This window comes from Terrapene carolina, unplaced genomic scaffold (assembly GCF_002925995.2).
Source record: "Terrapene carolina triunguis isolate 2854851 unplaced genomic scaffold, T_m_triunguis-2.0 Scaffold68, whole genome shotgun sequence".
NCBI lineage: Eukaryota > Metazoa > Chordata > Testudines > Emydidae > Terrapene > Terrapene triunguis.
In genome coordinates this window covers 10,340,753-10,363,904 of record NW_020664419.1, presented here as the reverse complement: position 1 = coordinate 10,363,904, position 23,152 = coordinate 10,340,753, and the positions used below count along the sequence as shown (strand labels likewise).

General features: G+C 43.7%; 2 protein-coding genes across 3 annotated transcripts in view; both read right to left on the bottom strand.

The window, feature by feature from the left end:
- MCM10 (minichromosome maintenance 10 replication initiation factor) overlaps nucleotides 1–11,647 on the bottom strand; it is a 32,340-nt gene extending 20,693 nt beyond the window's left edge. Inside the window, exons 1-7 of the mRNA XM_026648641.1 lie at nucleotides 11,585–11,647; nucleotides 7,292–7,346; nucleotides 5,608–5,940; nucleotides 4,424–4,528; nucleotides 3,574–3,711; nucleotides 3,008–3,182; nucleotides 1,261–1,426 (exon numbers count right to left, since the gene is read on the bottom strand). Coding sequence (XP_026504426.1) covers nucleotides 1,261–1,426; nucleotides 3,008–3,182; nucleotides 3,574–3,711; nucleotides 4,424–4,528; nucleotides 5,608–5,940; nucleotides 7,292–7,298 — 924 coding nt within the window. The 5' untranslated portion in view covers nucleotides 7,299–7,346; nucleotides 11,585–11,647. The remainder of the gene's footprint in view (nucleotides 1–1,260; nucleotides 1,427–3,007; nucleotides 3,183–3,573; nucleotides 3,712–4,423; nucleotides 4,529–5,607; nucleotides 5,941–7,291; nucleotides 7,347–11,584) is intronic.
- A 6,274-nt stretch (nucleotides 11,648–17,921) lies between these two features.
- The window catches only part of OPTN (optineurin), a 28,612-nt gene continuing 23,381 nt past the window's right edge, over nucleotides 17,922–23,152 (bottom strand). For both annotated transcript variants that reach the window (XM_026648639.1, XM_026648640.1), the window contains exons 12-13: nucleotides 19,212–19,294; nucleotides 17,922–18,902 (exon numbers count right to left, since the gene is read on the bottom strand). In XM_026648639.1, the coding sequence (XP_026504424.1) occupies nucleotides 18,778–18,902; nucleotides 19,212–19,294 (208 nt within the window). In that variant the 3' untranslated portion in view covers nucleotides 17,922–18,777. The remainder of the gene's footprint in view (nucleotides 18,903–19,211; nucleotides 19,295–23,152) is intronic.

Genomic DNA, 23,152 nt, shown 5'->3' with positions numbered 1-23,152 from the left:
TTCTTGCTCCTGTTACCAATACTTAATAGCCATACAGCACTTCGCACAGACTCTCATTAATCCATAATATCCCTGTACAGTACGTGTTAACCCCATTTTACGGATGATGAAATTGAGGGAGTTTTGCCTAAGACCACCTAGTTGGATCTAGAACACAGACCTTGTGTTCAGCTCTGTGTCTAACCGTTAAACTTCTGCTGGACAAAATATTAGTCTGTAGAATGATCACAAGGGAACTGGTAGAAGCCCCATGACTTGGCACTTTTAGAACAAGATTGAACAAAGCCCTAGTACGTGTAAAATAGGTAGGCTTGGAAGGATTGAATTTTAACTGGTAAATGTCAAACATCTATTTCACCTTACATGCAAACCAACAAAAAATATTTCCAATGATAATAACCAAAATTTACAAATACACAAAGAAATAAAAATTTTGTTTGAAAACTTATTAGAGTTTGATTTATGGCTAAGTACTTTGTATATTTTGACATGGGATGTTGACAATTTGTTTTTTTATTAAACAGTTATAACCCTTTAACTTTTTGAATCTCAACATCTACTGTCATTAAATAGTTATTGCTTATCCCCTCCATAATTTCCCGCAACTGTGAAAATTTAAATGGATAAAAATAGAAAAAAAAAATGCTTAAAAATAAACATTGATATCTGTCAAAATTATAAATAATAAAAACTGAATTCTGCCAAGCCTAACAATAGGCAACTATCCTTCACTGGAAGGGGAAACAACTAAGTGACCTAACAGATCTTTTCTATCTTGTGATTTCATGAGCTAGCAACTCACCTTTTGGGACTGCAGGACCAAGTGATTGGAATTTGGAGGATAAAGAATGAAAATGAAGTTTGGTTGTTTTATTTTTTTTGGTGCTATTTAATATTGTGACTTCTGCTTTCATAGAGGTAGCTGCTCTTCTGGGGGGCCAAAGCTAGTGAATTAAGCAATTCATAACAATATAAGTCATAATAAAGATGAAATACAGAATGCATATACCACAACAGATAGAGCAGATTTATACAGCATTCTGTAGGTGATAATTTTATGCCATATATCCAGGTTCTCATATGAGAGCTGACACTAGCAGCATTGAATTAACCTAGACTACCTAGAATATTCAAATTTAATATAGTAGCTTGTTTTAATTAAAACAAGAATGTGGAGTTGGCTGACAAAATGTGCAAAATCTAATTAACCTGTCAGTGAAAATACCCTCATTTAATTGAGAATAGAACAAAACTGCTTACGTTATTTGAGCTCTGAGGGGTGATTTTCTTTATTATGACTCCAAATGTTACCCAGTCTGTTTCCTCCAGATTCCCCCCAGCCAGTTTGCCTTGCAGTTGAGACAGTCTGATCAGCTTCCGTCCAGCCATTTTCCTGTCTATTTCCACTGATGACACACGGGGTTTTCTACATTAAGAAATAGAGCATATAGAGACCACTAACATTAGCACCAATACAGGGAGATGACTAAAAACATGTACAATAGCTTTTATATTCATGAAATTACAGCAAGAGACCTATTAGACCGTCTAGCCATCCCCAACCACCATCATTGCAGGACTGTTCTTGGGAGTATAGTATGTAGTGCTCTGTTCTTAAAGAACCCAGCATCCCCCCTTGGTAGATCACTCCACAGTCTAATAGAAGTCAATTAAAAGTATTTGAGCATAAGCTTTCATGGGCTACAGCCCACTTCATCGGATGCATAGTCTGGAACATACAGCAAGGAGATGTTCTCTGTACGTATAAATATGAAAAGGTAGAAGTAGCCATACCAACTGTAAGAGGCCAATCAACTGAGATGAGCTATCATCAGCGGGAGAAAAAAAACTTTTGAAGTGGTAATCGAGATGACACCTTCTATGGGTCATCTCGATTATTACTTCAAAAGTTTTTTTTCTCCTGCTGCTGATAGCTCATCTCAATTGATTGGCCTCTTACAGTTGGTATGGCTACTTCCACCTTTTCATGTTCTCTGTATGTATAAATATCTCCTTGCTGTATGTTCCAGTCTAAGCACCCGATGAAGTGGGCTGTAGCCCACGAAAGCTTATGCTCAAATAAATTTGTTAGTCTCTAAGGTGCCACAAGTACTCCTGTTCTTTTTGCGGATACAGACTAACACGCCTGCTACTCTGAAACCAATGAAAAGTATGTTCTGCACCTGATTTCATCCCATTCCTCCTAGCTGTACAACCTTAGATCACCTGAAACAATTCCTGTCAGTTACTGGTGTTAAACATATACAAATATTTGAAGGCTGCTGACGTATTTAGTGGTGTCCAAATACCAACACAGCAAGTTAAACTTGTATCTGTGGTTAATTCTATTCATTTCAGCAAGGACTGAACAATATTGCTGCCCAAGCATGAGTGTGGGTTGGAAATTCACCGCTCTTTCCAATGAGGAAAGCCATTTCAAGTAGCAAGAGACCTTTTGTGATCACAACAAGTATTGGGAATATGGGGTCAGCTCCTGAGGGCCCCCTCCTGCTCACACTGAAGTTCATAGTAAGACACCCATTCATTTTGATTGGAGCAGGCTCCATCATGTCTCCCTTGCCTCCCCACCAGCTCTGAACATATTGTGACAGAAGCAGTTCTAAGCACACTGTCTAATAAAATGACTGCTACATTGTTAAAAAAGGACTCTAGGTGAGAACAGCATGGTTAGCATCTGTAGACGAGGACAAAAAATGGTAAATAAGCCAGCAGAGATGTTGCTGTCTAATTACTGAACTACCGACCAGTATTGCTGCTAGATTATTAACATTCCACCCTGATCAGAGAATATTCATTCTGGGATGAGAAAGCTATTTATAAAATACAGCCAACTAAAAATTTCACCCTGAACTGACAGCCCGAGATCCGCATTCACAATGTATTTGACGTAAGAAGCACCTTTGGGACAGTCCATTAGAAGGATCACATCTCTCCCGTTATTTAAAGAATGTTCCCTTGACACTCAGAACAGCTTTGGGTCACTGACCTTAATCTGAGCCCAGAGAAAGTTTCCACAGAGACTGGCTGATCAGTCACACTGGAACTCCCTTGCATTTGGGGAGTCCGGTGTCTGGTGGCCATTTTGGGCCTGTTCCCTGGAGTAGATCTGAGAGGTTGAAATGATGAACTTGATATTGGCCTTGGAGGAGGACTCTTATTCTCTGTAAATAACGGGGTGGGGGAAAGAAGGAAAATTTGCATAAAGAATGAAAAACTATATTCTCAGTTATAAAATACAGCAACTTAAACTTAACAAGGGACACCAATCTAGACCACATTACCAACATTAGTGATGGAAAAAACTTATTCAGTTAGTCGGCCCTGCCTCCTCAGTACAGGATTGTTCCCTGTAGTGAAATCTCAAGGACTAGCTCCTGTTCACTTGTAAATGACTCAAGTGATGCGGTTTCCTTTAAGAGACAAAGCCAGTGCCTCAGATCTACAGTGTAACTTTCATATTCTCAGACGAGAGCCCAAACTAATATTTACCAGACAGCAGCAAAGCGTTAAGGCAGCTTAACTGCACCAGAACCTAGTTATTAAGAACTATACCTGATGGTGAACGTTTTGGTTTCTGGGCTCCCAGTTTGGTTATCGATAAAGCAGGACTGTTGAGCTGAGCAGAGAAACATGGTGACTCCTGGAGTTTCGGAGTTTTCCTTTCCTTGAAGGGAATACAGGGTGATTTACCTGGTCAACAAAAACAAAGAATATTAATGAGACCTCATAGGCTGGACACAAACTCTAATAACTGCTCCAAACTAAACACATCCTTGTATAAATTAAATACAGGAATCAATGTGGAAACCTTTCCATATAGCTGCCAGCTCCTGAAGCCTGCATTTGAAATGTAACAGTTGGGTAGAAACCAGCCACTCATCCTCCAGTGACTCAAGACAGCAGGTACATATGAACCATTGAGCTGTATTAAGCTGGAGCTCTGGTAACACACATTGCTAGCCCCAAATATGACCCTTTTCCCTTTTATCCCTACCACATTCACCACACAGCTGTATCACTCACAGTAACACCACAAAGCAATCTGATGTGTATGTTGTGTGAAATGTACCACTGCCTACCAACAATGGGCTCCAATGTAGCACCTTCCATCAGAGGACCTCAAAGAGCTTTATGCACGTGAGTCAGTACAACACCCTCCAGAGCATCATCCCCATTTTACAAATGGGGAAACTGAGGGTCAGTGATTTAGTGACTTGCCCAAGGTGAACAAGAAATTTGTAGCAGCAAGGAATAGAATCCAGGCCTGTGTTCTCTCAACCGGGCTGTCCCACTTCTACTAGTTGACATCTTTTGCCTAGACATCTAGTTGTCTGCAAGACTTGACTATAAATACAAGTTTGGATGCAGAGACATGAGAAATGTGTTTAATTAACCTAGTTACCAAGGGTTTTTTTCTGAGGGCCTGAGCTGGATGGCTGCCCAATTGCAGTCATTTGTAACTGCTCCTGTAACTTCTTCATCTGCTCTTGCAATTTCCTCAGTTCATCTAGGAGAGAGAAAAAATAATGAAGATAGCAGGAAACCAGCACGGATTAAGATTTACAAGATTATTGGAAGTGTATTGGCTTTACTAAATTATGGGAATTTAGAAGTGATTCTAAGGGAAGAGAGAAAAAAGACTGAAGCCATGATAAAAAGAAAGCTCAAGTTCTGTAAGACTCACAGGGAGAACAGACTTTCCCAACAGCCCGCCTGGAGCTGAATTTTTCTTTAACAAAGGTATTTCTTCATACAATCAACACTACTTAGGTGATGCTATGCCATGTGCATTAATATTTCCTCTCAATATAAACGATGAAGTGAGAGTACTGAGTACCAGCCCCAAAAGTACCAGCACTGGATCGTATACCAGCGATTGGTAACCTGTCTGTGTTCGCATGGCTCAACTTAGCATAGTCACAATAGCATTGATACTACCCCTTTAAGTTACTCTGATGCCGATTTTTATGTTAAGACTTTAACCAACCCAATCAGATTCAGCCCCAAAGATCAATAAACACACAAGAAGCAGTTCTGATGAACCGCCTGTTGTTGAAGTTTAAGTGTGTGATGATTTTTTTTGTACTGGTGAAAGGTGCCAGAGTGACAGCCTTAGAGGGTGAAGAACTCTTTATCCATAGAACTGGTACAAGTTGTCACATAAGCTTCCCTGTTTTGGTGTGCTAATGTACTTCAACCCTAACCAGAACCACCTCTAGGGGTGAGCGGGTAGTTCAGTCTCCATGGCTCATTCAGTCCTTGGTCTCTCTGTTGACAAAGGTGGCATTTGGGATGGTAAATTTTGCCATGTGGACATTTAAAACTGGACTAAACCCAATATGCTTACTTAACCCAGGTCACTCAACAGTCTTCATGAGAGCTTTCAACCACTTCCCAACAGGGCTGGAGTTGAACTGGAGACCTTGAGAGGAAGGGCTCTATATCCCTAACCAATCCCGTGAGCCCTCTGGTATGCCCTAATCTGCTCTCTAGTGATCACCACAGCTTGTAAAGAGATTATATATATTTGAAGGTCATGAGCTTGAAGGGCATGACAAATCAGACAAAAATTGCTGTTTAGCAAACCTTGCAAATCTTGATTGTTTTTCTCCTTCTCCTGATTGAGAGCTGGAGAACAGGGTATTTCCTGTCCAGTTTCTTCCTCTTCCTCCTCTTCTGTCAGGTCATCCACATCTCCAAACAACGCAGATGCATTTTCCTTCTGTTCACTGGTTTCACTCTCCTCAGCATCAACCTCCTCGGTGTAGGATGCATCATCCTCTGCGTCAAAGAGCTCATCATACTCATCTGGTTCTCCAGCCTCATCTGAGTGAGCTGTGGTCTCTTCAGGAGTATTCCCGTCCTCAGCTGCCTCATTCTCTTCTAACAGGGAGGCCAACAGCTCCAAGTCATCATCACCTGGAACAAACCAATCAAACCAAGAGTCACAACAACCCAATTAAAGGAAAACTGCAATGTAATATGTGCCCAAGATATTGCAATCAGATCTAATTACAAAGAAAAGTCGATCGCTAATTAGATGTAATCAGAGCCCTGATTTTTTTTTTTTATAAAACCATAAGTTAGCCGCAAGTGAAACTGCTGCTGGAAAAAGGAAGACAACAATGGAATACAGAATAGCTTCCAATCTCTTCGTCTAACGTAAAACAATGTGTCTGAGACACTATTTCTTTAAAATTCGCTATGTATAAAAAAAATTACATGGGAAACAACAAAGCAAGGAGCAGAAATTGTAAGCTATGTTGATCAAGAAAGGTAGATTGGAGCTGCAGGCAGAAACACAGGGAATGACAGGAGATTTCTACAGCTTGTTAGGTATGCTCTATATTATTTTGGTTCTAGATTAATTTTTGGTTTATTGAACAGGCTTCCAAACTGTGGTCCATCAATGGCCCACAGAAAGCTGGCAGGCCGCACTTTGCTAGCATTTCCTTGTTGGCAGCCTCATTACAAAGAAGAGTCTGGAGGTCTGAAAAAGTAGAAACAGGAGCTGTCCAAAGGGATCAGAGCCAATAGTGGGGGTGCAACTGCCAGTCATCAGCGGGAAATATCAATGGGATCAAAGGAGAAGGGGAGCATATTCAGGAGAGCATGGGGACCAAGCAGCTGGGCAGCATGTCTGGGGAAGAAAGGACTCAAACACCAAGGAAATATGTGCAGGGCCAGAAGGGACCAGGCAATAAAGAAACGTGAGTAGAGAGAGATTAACGAAACAGACTGAGGGGAGATGAAATTCAGAGGAAAGAACAATTGCGTGATTTATCCTTTGATGCTGAAGATGTGCCAAAGCAGCTCAACTGAAGAGGATTTTGACGGAGGCATTTTGTATAGACTGGTAGGGGATTTAGGATAAGTCTACACTACAGACCTTACAGCTGTAAGGTCTCCTGTGTAGCCGCTCTATGCTGGTGGAAGAGAGTGGCAGTTGTTATGTTGGTGGGAGAGTGTCTCCCGCCAACATAGTGCTGGTGTGGACACTTGTTGGTGAAACTTTTGTCAGCCAGGGGTGTGTTTTTTCCACACCCCTGACCGAAAAAAGTTTTAACGACAAAAGTGCAAGGGTAGACATAGCCTTAGTCTCTGGACCTCAAAAGCCTCTGCTAATAAACAATTACTGTGATTTAATTTTACACTAGTTAAATGCAGTTTACAGCCATGTTCTCTGAACTCATTAACTCACTAACTACACTCATTTATTGGCCCTAGATGTAAAAGGAAAGGCTGGGGGAAGGAAAACTGCAGATCTCACCATCCATGATTTCAACAGGACTGCTTCAGCAGAGTCCCCAAAGGAAGAATCTCACCTGTTAGGGAGAGAAAAGCAACAATATTGTTAACTTGCATGACAAATAAAACAAGGATTCAATGCATAAACTAGGGACACAAATTATCACAGATTTCTTAATGTGTTTAACTATTTAAAACAGCAATGATCGCTGTCTCGGCCACTTCATTATTTCACCAAGCCCCTACATACAGATGATAATAATCCCCTCAAAGCTTCAAACTGAAATAATTTACATTTCTATACCACCACATAGCAAATTAATGGCAGAGCAGGGATGAGAAGCCAAGCTCATGACTTAACCATTAGACAACACAGCCTCCCTTAGCATGGGGAGCTTATCTCCTCTACTTTGCATGTACATATGATTTCTTAGTCCATAAACTAGGCACACATTGGTTTCTTATTGTATCAGAACAGGGGTCTCCAAAGTACGGCCTGCAGGCCGGATCCAGCCCGGGGCTTCCATTTGTCCGGCCCTCCAACCAACAGGGGAGAAGCGAACAGCTGAGTAGGCAGGAGCAGGCAGAGGGAGCTAACACAGGGGAGCTGCACAGCTGAGCTGTGCAGAGGGGTGAGTGCCTCTGGGAGCCAGTGTCCCCCCAAAAGGGGAGCCAACTTAGGGGAGAGCCATTGCTTCTCCCTGTACCTGCCCGGCTGCAGCAAACAGGCAGGCTGCACGCAGCTGAGTAGGCACGTGGAGCAGGTGGGGGAGGGGCTGCCAGCAGCAGATGGTGGGGGGGGGAGCTCAGCTGAGCTGTGCAGAGGGGTGAGTGCCTCTGGGAGCCAGTGTCCCCCCCAAAAGGGGAGCCAACTTAGGGGAGAGTCGTTGCTGCAGCCGAGCAGGCACAGACCCCTGCCTTAGAGTAAAAATACAAACCAGATGCTTAATTACATCTCCAATAAATGGAGTAAAGAAGATGGAAATTAACAATTTCATAATGGTTAAATTTTAACTACATCACTAATAGAACCAAACAGTATTTGTACGATACAAATGTGAGTTTTTAGAAATAAAATAAAAAAAATGTGAAATGATTTTTAATGTATTGACAAATATTTTGTGTGATTTCACAGTACCGGCATCGATTAACTTTTATACCTGATTTAGATTTTAATGCAACACTGACACAGTAGAGTGTTGTTATTTTTAATAATTTTGCATATATTTGCATATATTTAATTTATTTCACAGTTGCTTCGGCCCGCGAAGCCCCTTCAAAAATCTAATATGGCCCTTGTCTCATAAAGTTTGGAGACCCCTGTATCAGAACATTAGGTTCCTTATTTAAAAAACAAACCACCCAACCACATTAATAGATTCATAGCTTTTAAGGCCTGAAGGGACCAATGGCTCTCCTATTTGGACCTCCTGTGTAATACAACCCATAGAGTTTCATTCAGTTACTTCCGTTGAACCGAATAATTTGTGTTTGATTACAGAGTATCTTCCACAAAGGCATCCAATGTTTATTTGAAAACTTCAAGAGATGGAGAATCCACCACTTCCTTTGATAGTTTGTTCTAATGGTTAATCACTCTCACTCTTAAAAATCTGTCTCTTATTTCTAGGTTTCTCATGCTTCTTTCAACACACAGTCATTAAAATAGATGGACCTGTTTTTATTTCAGTAGATGATGATTCGAACAGATGGATACTTCCCTAGAAATCTGGAGTACCAAACTTTGATACTATTATTAATTAGACAGAAAATAAGTGGTGGTGCGTGGGAAGAACTCAGTTTCTCCTGTCGCTTATTATAGGTTACTGGACAAGCAGATTTCTTCAAAGACATTGAACATTGCTTTAGAGATCATCAAACAAAAATCTGGAAAGTTTATTTAATGGGGAAAACATCATTTGGTCCGCACTAAAGAGTCAAGTGGATAAACAAAATGGGGTGGAACACCCAAAAGCTTGCTAGGAGCATTACTGAGAAAAACAGATATGGACCCATGCCCCAAAGAGTTTAACTCCTGAAGTCAGAAGATAAGATACAAGGGACTGCAAAAACAGAGTGGGAGAAGGAAGAACAAGAACTACTAAAATCAAGTAGCATAGTTTCTTATACACACACACAGATGTGTGATTATGTAGCACTTCAGTGTAGACACTCCCTATGTCCGCCAGTGTAGGTACTCCATCCACCTCCCTGAGAAGAGTCGACGGAAATTTTTTTCCATCAACCTAGTGTTGTCTACACCTGGGGTTAGGTAGGTATATGTACATCTCTCAGGGGGGTGGAATTTTCACCGCTAGTACTTTTAATAAAAGTCATGGACAGATCATAGGCCATGAATTTTTGTTTATTGCCCGTGACCTGTCCATGACTTTTGCTAAAAATACCCGTGACTAAAACGTAGCCTTAATAATGCTTAGAGACTATGGTGGCCAACACATTATTACTATCACCCAGATAGGTGAATGTTTTTGATGTAGCACAGGAAAGGGAATTATAAACACTTGAAATTAGAACTTTCAAAGCTCTCTTCAGATGAATTTAGTATGATTTAAAAGAAATTAAACATTTATATGGATACAAAATACCCAGAGCTCTAACACTTAATGCAAACAAGAGTTTTGGAAGGGCTACCCCCTCAAGCTTCAGGTCTTAATAGGCTGCTAAATATGCAGTGGTTCTCAAACTTTTTTTTTCACGGACCGCTTGAAAATTGTTGAGGGTCTCGGTGGACCACTTAATGATCTTTCCAAATGTTGTTTGTAACGTTAGCTAACTACTGTAAAGCACTTTGAATAAAAGCACTATATAAAAAAAAGTAATTATTAATTTTTTTTGTTCTACAAATAAAAGCACACAATACATATTTTAATATCAGTAGTGTTACCTTTCTAATGCGATGGATGTGCCCTCCCCCCCCACTGCAGCAGCCCCCGAGCTGAGGCTGAAAAGGAGGGGGGTCTCTCCCTCTCTTCCCCGCTGCGGTAGTCCCCAAACTGGGGCTGGGAAGGAGGGCCTTCTCTACCTGGAAGCCACAGCCCTGGAGCTGGGAAAAGTCACCTCTTTCTCTGGCCCTGCACGTCCCAAATTCCCCCCACCCACTCTTCTCACCCAACTGCCCCCTCCCACCTACCTCCTATTTCCCCCAAGGCCACCACCTCACATGTGCATCTTCTCCAGGGTCCAGGCAGCTCATTAGTGGAGCCATGCCAGCTTGGCTCCACTAATTAGGTAGGTGGCCCTTCATTCTCTTGTATGTGGCTGCCCAGGTATGCACCTTAGAGGGAACTATCCGTGGACCACCTGAATGGAGTTCGTGGACCACTGGTAGTCCGCGGACCACAGTTTGAGAACCTCTATGTTAGGGCATAGGATGAGACTTTCAAGGAGGCAGATTACCATACATCTGGCTACTGCAAAATTCTTGCACATTCCTCTGAAGCACTTGGTGCTGACCACCGTCAGAGACAGGATACTGGACTTGATGGACCTGGGGTCTCGCCAGCATGGCAATTCCTAGGTTTCTACAGAATAACAATGCTAAGGTCCATCCTGGCACACAGCCACACGCAGCAAGGCAAAGGGAGCTGGAGCCATAACATTTTAATCATCATCCCATGTAGCTGGGGTGGGGGATGTCACCACTTCTTAATAAGTGTGCGTGTGTGTCAGGGAGGAGCTGGTTTCATTCCTGACTGACTCCACATCTCTTTGACTCACTTGTGAGATGCTTCACAGCAGTGACCGGCCTCATCAGCATTCAGACAGAGACACCTCCCAGAACTACCCAGGACTCTTCCCCCAGCATCTTCCCTTCCCTGGGCACTGCCAGAGCCACCCTCGCACCCCGACCCCACATCCCCCAGCACAGAACCTGCCCCCCACTGGACTCCCCCTCCCGCTCCCAGGGATCCCCAACCCCCTTCTCCCACCCAGGGAATCCACAACCCTGATCTCCTCTCCCCCTGGAGCCCCTCCTACCCCTCACTCCCCCGATCCTTCCCCACCCGGGACTCCTCCTCAGCCACCCCCCTTACCCTCCTGAGATGACAAGGGGATCCCTCCTCCTATGAGAGCCCCGATCCTGCCCCACCTGGGACGCCTCCCCCCAGCACAGACCCCGTGTCCCAGTGGACTCCCCCTCTCGCCCCTCAGAGATCCCCTCCCCCAGCTGGGACCCCGCTCCGGCGACCCCCGTCCGCCCCTGGGACTCCCACGGATCCCCGACCCCCGCGATCTCCCCCCCCCCCCCCCAACGGCCCCAGACCCCCCTGCTCCGGGCAGCCCCCGCACTTACCGCGCCCAGCTCCGCTCCCCTCAGCCGGGTCACCCGCCAAAATTCTAACTAGGCCCCGCCCCCTCGCCTCTCGGGTCACACGCAGGCGCAACTGCCTCGGCTGCCGCGTCCCCGGCCCTGGGACCGACGCTGGAGCGCTGCGCATGCGTAAAGCGTCTCTGGCCCGCCGAATGGCAAGCCGTGGGATCTGCGCCATCTTTATTAGAGGCGGCTCAGTTCTGCGTATGGTAGAGTAGCGTTGTGAAGCCAATGGTGCCATCTTGCTTAGGGGTAGGCATGCATGCTGCTCGGGGGCTGGCGCTTTGGTACTAATGTTTCTTAAATGCCTGTCTTGAACTCCCCGTTCTTCCGCCTGAAAGGCTTGGCGCAACCTCCCAGGGCAAAAAACACTGGCCGCTGACCAAGCACCTTAATGATGATGTCATGGGAAACTGACTGCCCATGTCACAGAAAGCAGGGTGATGGCATCACACCAGTAGGTCACCCTACAAACTGCCCCACGTCACAAAGTGTTGCAGTGGTGCTACACAAAAGGGCTGCCATATTGATTGCCACACTCTTCCCCTACTGCAATGGGACAACCCGCCTGTCTGTCAAACCCATTCCCAGTGGCAGGTTGCAGCATCCCAATACGTCTCCAATGCCCCAAGAGGCCGCTGCATGGCCCTCTAGTATACCAACCTCTGTGCCCCAATAGAAAACTGCTGAACACCCCAGTATGATACCCCCTGCCCTTGGGGAGCTGTATGGCGGCTAGCCTAAACCACTGCCCTACATTCACATACATCACCATTCCCCAACTCCGTACAATTTTTGGAACCCAGATCAGCTCAGCTGCAAGCCAGCCATCAGCAGTTTGCTCTGCTTCAGACTGTAATTCCAAGGGAGATCATTACATTCTGCCTATTTAAAGTAGCACCGAGGGATTATTGTAATAGAAATGAATGGAAAAAAATCTCATTTTCTAATTTGCTTGCATTGTGAATTTGCCAGAATTTTTTTGTGTAGTCTGTTTCAACATTGCCCATGTATACTCAGGCATGATCCTGCAAACGCACATATGAATAGAGCCACTGAATGTGTGTAGGTTTGGGGCCTTAGTCAATTTCTCCCTTGCACAAAACACCCTTGCCCCACCCCCTACCCTGCTCCTTCCCGGAGGCCCTACCCTTGTTCCACCCCTTCTCCAAGACCCCACCCCTTCTCCAAGACCCCACCCCCTACTCACTCCATCCCCCCTCTCTCCATCGCTCACTGTCCCCCACCCTCACTCACTTTCACTGGGCTGGGGCAGGAGAGTGGGAGGGGGTGAGGGTTCTGGCTGGGGGTGTGGGCTCCAGGGTAGGACCAGAAATGAGGGGTTATGGGTGCAGGTGGGCTCCGGGCACCAGGCTGGTGGTTGAGGGGGGTGACAGCTCCAACTGGGGGTGCAGGCTCTAGGTGGGGCCGGGGTTGAGGGGTTCAGAGTGCAGGAGTGGGCTCAGGGCTGGGGAGGGGGTTGGGGTGCAGGAGGGGGTGTGGGGTGCAGGCTCCAGGAAGGAGTTTGGGTGCAGGAGGGGACTCAGGGACAGGATTGGGGTGTGGGAGGTGGTGAGGGCTTCAGGAGGGAGTTTGTGCACGGGAGGGGACTCAGGGCCAGGGCAAAGGATTATGGATGACGATCTAGCCAGCTTTCTATCCACCTTATAGTCCATTCATCCAATCCAGACCTTTTTAACCTGCTGGCAAGAATACTGTGCGAGACCATATCAAGAGCTTTGCTAAAGTCAAGATATGTCACGTCCACCGCTTTCCCCATAACCACAGAGCCAGTTATCTCATCATAGAAGGCGATCAGGTTGGTCAGGCATGACTTGCCCTTGGTGAATCTATGTTGACTTTTCCTGATCACCTTCCTCTCCTCCAAGTGCTTCAAAATGGATTCCTTGAGGACCTGCTCCATGATTTTTTAGGGACTGAGGTGAGTCTGTAGTTCCCCGGATTCACCTTCTTCCCTTTTAAAAAAATGGGCACTAGATTTGCCTTTTTCCAATCGTCCCGGACCTCCCCTCATCGTCACTAGTCTTTAAAGATAATGGCCAATTGCTCTGCAATCACATCAGCCATCTCTCTCAGTACCCTCGGATGCATTAGATCCGGCCCCATGGACTTGTGCATGTCCAGCTTTTCTAAATAGTCCTTAACCTGTTCTTTCACCACTGAGGGCTGCTCACCTCCTCCCCATACTGTGCTGCCCAGTGTAGCAGTCTGGGAGCTGACCTTGTCTGTGAAGACTAAGGCAAAAAAAGAATTGAGTACTTCAGCTTTTTCCATATCAGCTGTCACTAGGTTGCCTCCCCCATTCAGTAAGGGTCCCACACTTTCCCTAACCTTCTTCTTGGTGCTAACATATCTGTAGAAACCCTTCTTGTTACCCTTCACATCCCTTGCTAGCTGAAACTCCAATTGTGCTTTGGCCTTCCTGATCACACCCCTGCCATGCCTGTGTCTGCGATAACTTGGTAGACACAATTGAGGTAACCAGGCTAGTGGCATATAGGCCCGGGCAGCTTTGGGATGGCAGCAGCAGCTGTGCTCGCTCTGCCTTTGTTACTCTCAGGAGTGAGCGAGGTATCAGCTAACTCCACCATCTGTGGGACAATGGTGCCAATATTCAGTCCCTATATGTGAAACTGAGCAATTCCCTGTTTCCCTGATGGGTCATATTCACCATGGCCTCAGCATTCCTCATGGCCTCAGGGCTAGCACACCTACCTCTACCACTCCACACCGGGGGAAAGTATGGACAACCACAGTGACACCTACACTGACCTGAGAGAGCTACGGTTGATGTATGTGTAGCTACAACAGATATCAGTGTTCCTTTCCCTTATTTATTAAGGTTCCCAAATTTTACTATTATGTCCTTCCAATTTTTTTGTTAGATGCTGTTTTTGTTACAGAGTAAAACTCTTGTTTTGCTAGTTATTCATCTTTCTTAGTTTACAACACATGGTATATAATGCCTGCCAGCAGTGAAAGTAAGAGTCTTGTACACCCAGAGCCCATCGGATTAGTGCTAAACATGGCAGTTGTCATAAATGCATAGCAACCTCCCCCCAACATTAATAGGTACTTGTGTATATATTAGTGACAGTGTGTGCAAAAAGCACCACATAATTTCTAACAAGCATCCAAACTGCTGCCCCAGTTTGAGCACAGTGCATCACATTACTGTGGTTCACTGTTAAAAGTGCACTTTCAAAGCCTCCCTAAACCATATAGCTCCTCATTGAGCACATCTGCTAGCTCTTGTCCCTGGCTGTTCAAACGCCACAGCCAGCCACTCCGCCTGCACCCCTGCAGGAAATTTCCCCCCTTTGCGTCACAAACATTATACCGGACACAACAGGCAACTATATTCATTGGGATATTTTTCTCACTGAGATTCAGGTGAGTAAACAATGCCAGCGCCCTTTCAATCTACCACAAGCACATTCAACTGTCATTCTGCACCTGCTGAGTCTGTAGTCGCATCTCTCATTGGTGCTTTTGAGGTGGCTGGTGTATGGCTTCATGAACCAGGCGAGTAAGGGGTAGGCTGGATCTCCAAGGATCGTTACTGGCATTTCAGCATTGCCAATGATAATCTGCCAGTTGCAAAAGAAGGTCCCTGCTTGCAGCTTTCTAAAGAGCCCTGTGTTCTTAAAGATGTGAGTGTTATACACTGTCCTCAACCAGCCAACACACCAGTGATCCATCAGCGCTTGCATAACCATGGAAAAGTAGCCCTTTCCATTGGTCTGGGGCCAAATGCAGATGTGCGTGCTGTCTATTGCTCCATTGCAGTTTGGGAACCCCACAGCTGCAAAGCCATCCACGATGTCCTGCACATTGCCTAGACTCACTGACCTGAGTAGCAGGAGATGATTGCACACTTGCATGACAACTGTCCACACAGTAGATTTTTCCACTCCAAAATGACTTCGCACTGACCAGTAGCAATCTGGCATTGCAAATTTCCACAGTGTCATGGCCCCTCGCTTTTCCACTGTCAGTGCAGCTCTCAATTTGGTGTCCCTGCATTGAAAGGCTGAGGCGATCTCAGCACATAGATCTGGGAACATGGCTTTGTGCATATGAAAGTTCTACAGCCACTGCTCATCATCCCAAATCTGCATTACAATGTGATCCCATCAGTCAGCGCTCATTTCTTGGGCCCAGAAGTGGCACTTCACCATTTGTAGCTGCTCTGAGCATGTCACCTACAACCTTGAATTGGTTCTATGTCCCACAGCAAACTGACCACTAGGAAATCGTTATGTTCCCCATGATTCCTGTTGAGGCTCTGCGAATACTGGAGGACAATGCATCCTATGCTTGCAACACTCATGACAATAATGCTGAGCTATGCAGTCTCCATACTCCTATCTGAGACTGTAGACAGTGACAAGTCCCACATGGGTTTGTGGGAAATTGAAAATAGGCACGAAAATTATGGGATAGAGATAATATTATGAGACCCCTTGCTTCCAGTCACCACTGCACAAGTCATTTCTGCCCCGCCATTCATTGCCAAAACTACCCAAAAGACAGCATGCTGAACGATGATGGGTTGCACAATGGGATACCAATCCATGGTGCACCACATTGTGCATCGACACATGCACTTCTGGTGAATAAGTGCTGCACCGACAGAAGGAGCCAAGTATGCATATGACAAGCAATATACTAACTGTGGCACCTGTATGCCAATGTAACTTGCGTCAGAAAAACTTTGTAGTGTAGACTTGGCCTCAGTCTATGGTAACATATCCTGAGGATCCTTTGATGAAAACGTACACCAAATGCAAAGTATTAGCTATAAAAAAAAAAAATGCTTTGCTTGCACATTGTTCCTCACATTTGTGTAGGAGTACTGCCTTCTCTACTGGATGGCATGTCATCCTACTACAGTACATGTTTCTGTGTGCTTGATTTTTCATAGGTCCAAGTACTCACAGCTTCCACTGACTGCAATAGAAGTTCAGCACTTGTGAAGTCAGTCTTTCTAATGACAGCAGCTAACAAGGACATAAGCTTTAATACTATTGCACAATACTAACGTGAGTAGTAATGGACTGGAATATTTATGGTTATTACATTATAGTCAACCTCAAAAATATAAGCGCAAACCAAAAAATAATTAATAAAGTGACATGAAAAACACTGACCATCTACATCTGATGTGTACAATTACCCTTCCCCTTAACTTTGGAAAAATACCACAGTGCCCCCATTAACCATCAATGATACCTGCATTTTGTAGCATGGATTTAATTTAGCTATCTCTGTGAGAGGTCATTAGTGTCCTGTCTTACTAATGTCTGGAGCTGGAAGTATGATTTTGTGCAACCCACCAATTTCAAGCAACACGTATCTGGAACACTCACACAAATAGAGCCCTGCAAATCTGCGGATCTCTGCTTTACATCTGTGGACCATGTTTTCGGATTGGATGTGGATACAAATTTTGTATCTGCGCAGAGCTCTACACACAATGTAATGACCAAGTCAGAGCCATTCCAATAGGGGCTAGGGATCTGCCATTCATAGCGGCTGAATGCAAGCAATAAATTAACACCTCCTTTACATAAACAGCAAGAGGATGGGGTGTGGGGACCTCATTGTGGGTGTTCAAAGTTTTTCCATGTACCTGCATTGATTTCGCAACAATCTTTTGGCCTCCCATCTCTGCCAATTTCTCATACCCAAAATTCAAAACTATGGGATATCAATTGTTTGCAAACAAATTACATTCCTTTTGCATCGCATGCATGTTTATCATTGGTGCTCATTTACCAAGTATGGTCCAAGTTCGGGGACTGGTAGTTTATAGCAACAGATTTAACAATTCGATCAGCTGTCCAGACAGCGCTCTAATCCTGCAGTTCTTACTTGGGGAGAAATCCCATTTGAAGTCAGTGGGACTTTCATCTGAATAATGAGTACAGGATCAAGCTCAATATAATTTCCATTTTTTTCCTATTACAATCCTCATTCCAGTAGTCCTTCACATTATTTGATGTATGATCCTGCTGCTTTCTTTCTTTCTTTGCTGTCACAGTAGATTTTGCATTCTAGATTTCAATGGTAATTCAACAAGAGCAGCCCATTGAGGGGCTGAGCTGGAATCCCACCACAATCCCAAGGAAGATGGTGATAGTTTTTAGATTTGGTATTATATTAGCAAAGAGAGCATCAAAAGACCTAGCCCAACACAGTTTCCTATTGGAAATACATATGGACGAAAAGCCAATCCAGAATATAATGAAGATCTAAAATATGCACAAGTTGCAAAGTTGGTTCTTGTGTTTTGCAACAGATTTATTTTTGTCTCGTAAACATGAAACTCAATTAACTCTCCTAAATGATTAAGTTACATCTACCATACCTGTTTCCAGCAAAATATTTTGAGATCTACTGTACAAGTTCAGGGGAATTTATTACGATGAGAGGAGTAAAGACAGCTTCTTTAAATTGTGAATTGTTCTATATTAAAGTCATTCGGTTTTATAGCAGCAGCTACATATTTCAGACCCAACCAGTTTAATCTTACACTTTGCCCACATCTGGTTAAAGCAGAGAGTACACAAACTACAGTATCAATAATCTAACATCAGATTAGCCTGGTTACAGGGAATTCAATAAAACTGCTATTCAGCGCAAGAGCAGGATTTATTTCAAGTGTGTAATGAATACAAAACTATTCCATTTTATTAAAAGCTTCTCAAACATGAGTTAGCTTCCTGATTAAGCCTGTAACTACTTCATCTCTCATATATAAACTGATCAGCTGTATCTATCTTGTTTCTCCTTTGACTGCATTAATTCAGCCAGATACTGTGAATCATTCTCCGCTGTGAGTGATCATAAACTATGAGAAGTGGAGCTTGTTGTTAGAGGATGATTAAAGATTCCACCACAGCAGATATATGTGGAGTTCCGTAAATTAGCAACTTATTTTACAAAATGAAAATTCTCTCTTCCCTAAAGCAAATGGAAATGCTAAAAAAAAAAAAAAAAAAAGTGGTGTTGCCCTGTTGTCAATGAAATCAGTGGAAAAAACCCTGTAAAACTTCATGGGGAGTAGGATCAGGTCCTATTCTAGAGGGAAAGAGTGCATTTGCTTGGCAGGTAAAAATTTCCATTTATGAGGAGTTGGAGATCAGCATTCAGATGATACAGTCCATAACGTGGATCTGAAGCGTGTCCATGTCAGGTAGAATTTCTCCACACTTGGGACAGGAATGTACTGGAATATTCCTCTGCTGCTGCCGCCAGTCCTGAGGATCAGTTCCTGCAGAGAAAGAGAATTAAAACTATGTTAAGCTAGATTTTCACTCTTTTGTGAAAATGTGAATTTAGTGCTGGCAAAAGACGCCAGATTGCTAGGCCTGTGGACTGTAGCTAGGGAGTTGCAATTGCTGGCCCATCTTCAGTTACAAAAAGGCCCTGCAGGCTGCCGGGCTAAGACAGAGCAGTCCTGAGAGTGCTCAGTATTGTGCCACTTGACTGGCCTGGCAGCAATGCGAAGCTGGCTTTTACTGGGGACAGCAGGGCCAGGCCCAGGATTTGATCCCATAACAATTATCTTCTAATAATTTACCTCTTTGTACAAGATGAGGTGAATGATCTTGATCCACTGATTCTCTGGCTCCGTGACGATTCTGCATTTCCACCAAAGAGTTTCTGCAGAGATTAAAGAAGTTAAGAGGGTGTTCATTTTCAAGCACACTCACAAAGCCTGGTAGGAAGAGAAATCTAGCCTAACCTCAAACAATAGGGAAAGCAGAAGGACTGTTTGATACGAACTGCTGAAGGGAACAATTTTAAAGTAGTATGGCATCAACACAGAAGCTTCTGCCCTGGGAAAAGTGCTGAGAACTCTGTCCTTTGGAACATTCTAAGGACTCAAATCATTTAATGCACAATTGTAAGTGTTAAAAGAGTTATACAGGAAAATATTTTGGGCTACATGTCTTGGAGAAGATGGGGTTTAATACGAGAATTGAAAGGTGGGTAAGGAAATGGGGAGACTACAATCGGTGAACTGCCAAGCTGGAGGGAGGTTACTAGTGAAGGATCTGTCTTGGGACAAATCTTATTTTATATTTTAATTAATGACCTGGCACAAAAAGTGGAAGTGTACTAATAAAGTCTGCAGGGGAACAAAGCTGGGAGGTAATGTCAATAGGGAGAGGACCAGATCATCATATAAGGAGATTTGGATGACACTGAAAACGGGAGTAATAGAAATAGGGTGAAATGTAACAGTGAAAAGTGCAAGGTCATTCACTTAGGGACTAACGAGCATTTCTGCTATAAGCTGGGGACTTAAGTTGTAAACAACAGAGGAGGAAAACAACCAATGCACCAAGGTCTATCACAGGATGACTATGAGCCACCAATGTGATGTGGCCCTGAAAAAGGCTCATGCAATCCTAAGATGCCTCAGGTGAGGTATTTCCAGTAGTGATAGGGAAGCATTAGTAACATTGGACCTGGCACTGGTGATACCTCATCTGAAATACTATGTAAAATTCTGGTCTCTCATGTTGAAGAAAGATGAATTCAAACTGGAACAGGTGCAGAAGAAGGGCTACTAGCATGATCAGGGGAATCTTATGAGAGAAGACTTATGGACCTTGGCTTGTTTAGCCTAACCAAAGGATGAGACGAGATATGATTGCTCTCTAAATACATATGAGGGATAAACACCAGGAGGGAGAGGAGTTGTTTAAGTTAAGGTCCAATCTTGGCACAAGAACAAATGGATATAAATTGGCCAGCAATAAGTTTAGGCTTGAAATTAGACAAAGGTTTCTATCTCCCAGAGGAGTGAAGTTCTGGAACAGCCTTCCAAGGGGAACAATGGGGGCAAAAAACCTAACTGACTTCAAGACTGAGCTTGATAAGTTTATGGAGGGGATGGTATGATGAGATTGCTTACAATGCCATATGACCAATCCGCGACTGCTATTGGCAAATATCTCCAACAGCCAGAGATGGGACACTACACTCTGAGTTACTACAGAGAATTCTTTCCTAGTTGTCTGGATGGTGGAGCTTGCCCATATGCTCAGTGTCTAAAGGATTGCCATATTTGGGGTCAGGAAGGAATTCCCCCAAGGTCAGATTGGCAGAAACTCTGGGGTTTTTTACCTTCCTCTGCAGCGTTGGTCACAGGTCACTTGCTGGTTTGAACTAGAGTAAATGGTGGATTCTCTGTTACTTGAAGTCTTTAAATCAAGATTTGAGGACTTCTGTAATAGGCCTGTAATCTCTGGCTGAATTACTGAAGTAGGGAGTGGGGATGAGGTTCTGTGTCCTGTGATGTACAGGAGGTCAGACTAGATGATGATGGTTCCTTCTGGACTTAATGTCTAAACATTCTTATGTCTATTTGTCTTCAGTGTTCTGAACACAGCAGAGTGCAATTACATGAAATGTTTGCAGAGAGAATTTGGTTTCAAATTTTCAACTCTCTTCGATTGTATTGCCAACACATAGATACTGTCAAATGCATGAATAACTTATCAACAGGGTGATAAGTTGATTAAAAAAGCGATTAAAAAATTGGCTGCGATTAATTGCACTGTTAAATAATAATATAATACCATGTATTTAAATATTTTTGGATATTTTCTACATTTTCAAATATACTGATTTCAATTACAACACAGAATATAAAGTGTACAGTGCTCACTTTATATTTATTTTTTATTACAAGTATTTGCACTGTAAAAATCAAAAGAAATAGTATTTTTCAATTCACCTAATACAAGTACTGTAGTGCAATCTCTTTATCATGAAAGTTGAGATTACAAATGTAGAATTATGTAAAAAAACAACAACAACAGCAGCATTCAAAAATAAAACAGTGTAAAATTGTAGAGCCTGCAAGTCCACACAGTCCTACTTCTTGTTCAGCCCATCACTCAGACAAACAAGTTTGTTTACATTTGCAGGACATAATGCTGCCTGCTTCTTGTTTACAAGATCACCTGAAAGTGAGAACAGGCATTCTCATGGCACTGTAGTAGCTGGCATCGCAAGATATTTACGTGCCAGATGCACTAAAGATTCATATGTCCCTTCATGCTTCAACCACCATTCCAGGGGACATACATCCATGCTGGTGACGGGTTCTGCTCGATAACCATCCAAAGCAGTGTGGCCCGACGCATGTTCATTTTCATTATCTGAGTCGGATGCCACCAGCAGTAGGTTGATTTTCCTTTTTGGTGGTTCAGGTTCTGTAGTTTCTGCAGCGGAGTGTTGCTCTTTTAAGACTTCTGAAAGCATGCTCCATACCTCATCCTGCTCAGATTTTGGAAGGCACTTCAGATTCTTAAACCTTGGGTCGAGTGCTGTAGGTATCTTTAGAAATCTCACATTGGTACCATCTTTGTGTTTTGTGAAATCTGCATTGGAAGCGTTCTTAAAATGAACAACATGTGCTGGGTCATCATCCGAGAATGTTATAACATGAACTATATGGCAGAAGGTAGGTAAAACAGAGCAGGGGACATACAATTCTTCCCCAAGGAGTTCAGTCACAAATTTAATTAACACATTTTTTTAACGAGCGACATCAACATGGAAGCACGTGCTCTGGAATGGTGGCCGAAGCATGAAGAGGCATACCAATGTTTAGCATATCTGGCACATAAATACCTTGCAATTCCAGCTACAAAAGTGCCATGCAAATGCCTGTTCTCACTTACTGGCGACATTGTAAATAAGAAGAGGGCTGCATTATCCCCTATAAATGTAAACAAACGTGTTTGTTTTAGCGATTGGCTGAACAAGAAGTAGGACTGAGTGGACTTGTAGGCTCCGAAGTTTTACACTGTTTTGTTTTTGAGTGCAGTTATGTAACAAAACAAAACAAAAAAAAGACAACCAACCTACATTTGTAAGTTGCAATTTGACGACAAAGATTGCACTACAGTACTTGTATGAGGTGAATTAAAAATACTATTTCTTTTATCATTTTTACAGTGCAAATATTTGTAATAAAAATAATATACACTGATTTCAGTTACAACACGGAATACAATATATTCTCAAAAAAATTAATCATGATTTTAAAAAATCATGCTTAATCGCAGTTTTAATCGCACTGTTAAGCAAAAGAATACCAATTGCCTGAGCAAAGGGCAGAAGAGAGGTCCTCCAAGCAGCCTAGAGTGGCTGTGTGGGGAGCAGCCAATCAGGGCCCAGCAGGTCAGTATAAGAGCTGCAGGGGAAGAGTGAGTTCAATTCCTTGCTAGAATTGGAGAAGCATGGATGGTGTGTGGCTGGCTGAGGGAGCTGCAGAACCTCGGATGAGGTAGTGCTGCCAGAAGCCAGGGAGAGTGAGAAGGATCCTGAGCTGGTTGCGGGAACTCCAGCAGGACAAGACTGAAGTAAGGGTGAAGATGGCGCAGGGCTGTGGGGAAGTGGCCCAGGCAATCAGAGCAGCAGTGCAACTTAGATAAAGGGACACAGCAGACAGCTGCTGTCTACAGGGTCCCTGGGCTGGGACCCAGAGTAGTGGGCAGG